We start from the raw sequence: 4,278 nt of genomic DNA on the forward strand, positions 1-4,278 counted from the left end.
GACCGGCTATTGCAGTTAATAATACAACAGCTTCTTGCCATTTTTTGTGTTTCTTTGTATCGCTGTGTAATGTAATTTCAATTGAAAGCCTGCGTGCGCTAGTACCTCTTGCCACGAGTTCCCAGAATCCTTTGCGGTTTTACCCCTGAATGACGTCACATTTTCAATCTCTATTGCTTTGGTCAGCACACAATTTGCATGAAAGTTGCGCTTTCTAAAGCATGTTGACTGCAACAATAAGGCAGTAATTTAGTAACTAACCAAAGATGGCAACCAAAGCAATCACAAGGAGGTTTGTGGTGAGGCACTAGCTTTGACACCACTTTTACCTCGCTGAACATTCGGGAAGGTACCCTAGTGATCGAAGTTTGCCTTAGGGTCGCTGACTGGTCTCTCAGGCTGAGTGATGGAGGCCTTAGCTAAAGCGCAATAATTTTTTTCTCCTTTCTTCAATCATATGTTGTCTCATAATAATCACTGCATCATATTTAGTTAATTTTACCTGCCATAGTCAATGTAAATGTTTTCTTCAGCCAGGCTGACAAGTATGTTGACAGAAGCCTTGTTTTTGTTTTGTTTTACTAAAATAAAAACTACATAATTGTTATTCACAGGATGGTGAGTCAGACGCAGTAAACTATGTAGCACTGAATTTCTCCTCAAGAAATCGAGTGAAGAAGAACAAGATGAAAGAGTCACCACAGGAGTGTGTGTACTCTGCTGTGAGACCATATAATCACGCATTGTCTCAAACATCTTAGTAGGCAGAGCAGGATTTGCAAGGAAAAGACAGCCTATATTTCTTTGTTGTGGTTATTTTTAATCAAATATTTGGTTGTTAATGTTTATTATATTTGAAGTTAATCCTACGACAAATTTCAGCACGTGAGTTGTTGAAAACATTACATTACACATTTTTATGCTGTTAATGCTGTGTTAGCTTATAATAAAGTGGCTTTTGTAAAATTAATTGTACAACCTAAAATGCATTCCTATAAATGGCTAAATACAACTTGACCTTACACTACAGCAGTAGTAATAACATCATTTCACTCAGCAACTCAGTACTATATCAGTATTGCATTTTTTTGTGTAACTGTGGACGATCAATGAAGTGATTGAGGTCTGTCATGTAGCAAGCATTAATGTGCATATCAACAACTGATGGCTGCGGCTGCTTCGTCATATTTTGGGTGAGCTGTTTTTGTGTTTTATGATGTTACATGGTTATAGTCCTTTTAGTGCCATCTACAGGCTGTAATGCTCCTGACCCGTAATATACTATATTGGAGTTAATTAAAATTCACACCTCACACTTCTGGCCAAATATAACATTAGTACAACCTCATCAAAAACAATTTGGAAAAAGTGACATTAACTTTTAACCTTTATTTTACCTACACACATACTATCGAAGCTTCCTATGTGGGGTTTAACTTTCTTATAGCAGCCAGATGATGCAAGAGACCTGTAAGTTTCGTTTCATTTGGTACATTTTCCTGTTCAGCCTGATGAATCAGCAACATAACTTGGTGTTGTACAATTAACAATAAAAACAACCAAAATACCAAACTGGGACTTTAATCACATGTTAAATTTGCCACTTGTAAGTCAGATGATTTCTAGGCAAAATAAATATGACAAAAAGTATCAGAATGAGAAAAGATGAAGAAAGACAAAGTGCTGCAACAAAAAACCTCATTATGATTGCTTTGGTTCCTAGCACAGTTGTCTCTAGTTTTTTCCATTTATCTGCAAACACTTGCTAGCTACTAGCCAAGTGACAGAAAAACTTGAAAAGGTGTGATACATAATGTAAATGGAGAAGTTTCACCTCTCAATGTAAAGGTTTTGCCTCAGAGCTGCAGCCAACATGTTGCAAAATCTCAATTTTTACTGTGAGCACAAATGGGAACTATTTTACCACCAACTGCCATCAACCCTCAGAAGGCACTTGCAACAGGTCTGTTACAACAGGTAGTACCCAGTGGATTGTTCATCGTCGACTATGACTGTCATCATCCTAAATGAATGTCTTGTGGTTAGTGGTCACAAACCTCAATTACAAGTTTCAAAAAACCATCAAAATAATGAATCAAGATTTATAAGTGGGCTCACATTTACATTATTTTCTGGATGCAGTGACTTTGTATATTACAAAACACAAACATGGAGTGATGGATGCATCAAGGGCAAGGATGAGTCGAGCCACATTCATAAGAACATTTACCTAAAACATTAATAATTAGCTGATGGCAATTACTTCCAGTGTCGGTTAATCCATTCCAAAAGCCTTGACGGCTGCATAGATCCTTTCTCGCTCCAATGCTTTTGTATTTCTTTTTCTAGCACTGTCAGTTTTTATCGTTGTAAATATGACAGCAGAGTAAATGCATGTGTCCTTTTCTCTCTGGAGAAATGTGGGGGGAAATGAAACGGTCAGTGTTATAACAAAGAATAATTACTTATTTTTGATAAGTTTACCTTACCTTCACGTTTCTTTTTTCAATACTTTCTTGCAGGGAATTAGAAGCTAGAAAAGAATAAAAATAAATTAATCAAAATTAATATTAAATTAGTATTTGTGACAGTAATTGTGACAGATATATGACATAAGTAATATTACCATTGCAGTCACACTTGTTATGCTTGATGATGTAAATAAGAATACCAATTGCCATCACACTTATGACCAACACAGCACACAACAGAAGAATTGTATTGTCTTTCAGTAAACCACCAAAGGTCCCCAAGCTGGTTTCTGACAGAAGAAAAAAAAAATTAATCACATTTTTTTTAACTTCTAATTAAGAGCAACAGTATCATCAGCATGTGTCAAACTCACCTCTAATATTGAGTTTTGTTCCATTCCCAAAAATAACTTCCCCACAAATGACCAGAGCACAATAATAAGTCTCAGTATCTGAGGAGGTGATGTTCTTAGAGAGTCGATACACACAGCTTTTTGAAGACGATGTTGACTCAGGTTTCTTGGTACATTCATCGGATCCTTTACCATCAGTGTAAATGATGTTCGCCAAAGATTTATCTGATCCAGCACCAAACCAGTGGACACTGTGTTCATCAGGACAAGAACTGTTGCCAGAACTAGAGATGACCGAACACTGGAGAGTCACTGAGTCTCCTGGCTGAACTGGATCACTTCCTGCCGGCAACTGAACAACAGTGTAGTTTGACTGAGTGTTTTCTATAAAAAATGATAATAATATGGAACTTGAAAAAGGGCTGCAAAGGGTTAACGCATATAAAGAATGTAATGAAGGTTAAAACAAAACCAAAACAATGAAAAGACATCATTACCATTCAGAGACAAGTAGGTTGCATTCCAATGATCTTTACTCCAGGTGGAGGCTGCACAATGATAGAGTGCTTCATCTTCTCGGACAGTCGAAAAAATGGTCAGCATGCTCATTACTTGTGTGCTGTTTGCATCAAATCGTGACTGAGGAAAGCCTCGTTCAAATGTTGGCTTTTCAGTAGCTTTCATCAACGTTGTAATTAGTTTAAGGCTGCCACCAATGTTCTGTTTGTACCACTTGACTCGTGTGTTACTATACTCCAAATCAGGAAACCAACATGTGAAGGTTACTGAGTTGCCAAGTTGACATTTAGTCACTGAGAGTAGAGCAGCTGTAGGAAAGCACAACAGATATGTAGATTATATAAATGCAATTAGATAAGAATCATAATATTGTAGATTTGGGAAAGAAAAATAGAAGAAAAAAAATCTGTACATGCATATACATCATCAGTCTTATGAAACAGCATATCCAGAGGCAAAGCGTAAGTGCATTACTTGCAACTGGAAGGCAAATTGAATTATTTTGCTACAAAAAATGACAATTGGGTAAAACCTCCACAAAACGCTAAAATGGGACATAGGTAGATTGCACTTACATCCTTGACGAAGCAGAGTCAGTATAATCCATAAATGCAACATCTTGATGCTTTTTGTGATGTGGGCTTTGGTTTTTAAGTGAGTGATGCAAGATTGATGTGATAGTCCCGACTGTCAAAAGAAGCCACTTGGTAGCTGCTTTCATTTCCTGCATTGTGCAACATGCCTTTGGAGGTTTTTGTGGTTTGCTCAAACAGGTCAAATTTCAGCAAAAATATTTTAATAATCTAATATGTTCATAAACATATATGGCATAATAATAATTATGTAAACAGAGAATATAGCTTAAGTGAAAAAGCTGAGGTGACAGGTAAAATATTTAGTCAACAGTTCTGAGGAGTTGTGATCCTGCAGAAATT

The 4,278-nt window shown here is 36.7% G+C and overlaps 1 protein-coding gene across 1 annotated transcript; it reads right to left on the reverse strand.

The window, feature by feature from the left end:
• Positions 1–1,797: 1,797 nt before the first annotated feature.
• Positions 1,798–4,007, reverse strand: LOC102211929 (uncharacterized). The gene is made up of 6 exons (XM_005726453.1): positions 3,919–4,007; positions 3,322–3,651; positions 2,846–3,208; positions 2,627–2,761; positions 2,490–2,533; positions 1,798–2,410 (listed from the first exon to the last, which is right to left on the reverse strand). The coding sequence occupies exons 1-6, from the start codon at positions 3,959–3,961 to the stop codon at positions 2,276–2,278; spliced, it is 1,050 nt and encodes a 349-aa protein (XP_005726510.1). The 5' UTR covers positions 3,962–4,007; the 3' UTR covers positions 1,798–2,275.
• Between the last annotated feature and the right edge of the window lie 271 nt (positions 4,008–4,278).

Source organism: Pundamilia nyererei, unplaced genomic scaffold, assembly GCF_000239375.1.
Source record: "Pundamilia nyererei isolate P.nyererei 1_Seehausen unplaced genomic scaffold, PunNye1.0 scaffold00020, whole genome shotgun sequence".
Taxonomy (NCBI): Eukaryota; Metazoa; Chordata; class Actinopteri; order Cichliformes; family Cichlidae; genus Pundamilia; species Pundamilia nyererei.

What these genes read in the sequence shown, in the direction of transcription:
- LOC102211929 (XM_005726453.1), bottom strand. Translation starts at nt 3,961, where the DNA reads ATGTTGCATTTATGGATTATACTGACTCTGCTTCGTCAAGGAT. An exon ending in AACAAAACTCAATATTAGAG is followed by an intron (nt 2,762 to 2,845) that starts GTGAGTTTGACA and finishes TTCTTCTGTCAG; the next exon opens with AAACCAGCTTGGGGACCTTT. An exon ending in TAACAAGTGTGACTGCAATG is followed by an intron (nt 2,534 to 2,626) that starts GTAATATTACTT and finishes ATTCTTTTCTAG; the next exon opens with CTTCTAATTCCCTGCAAGAA.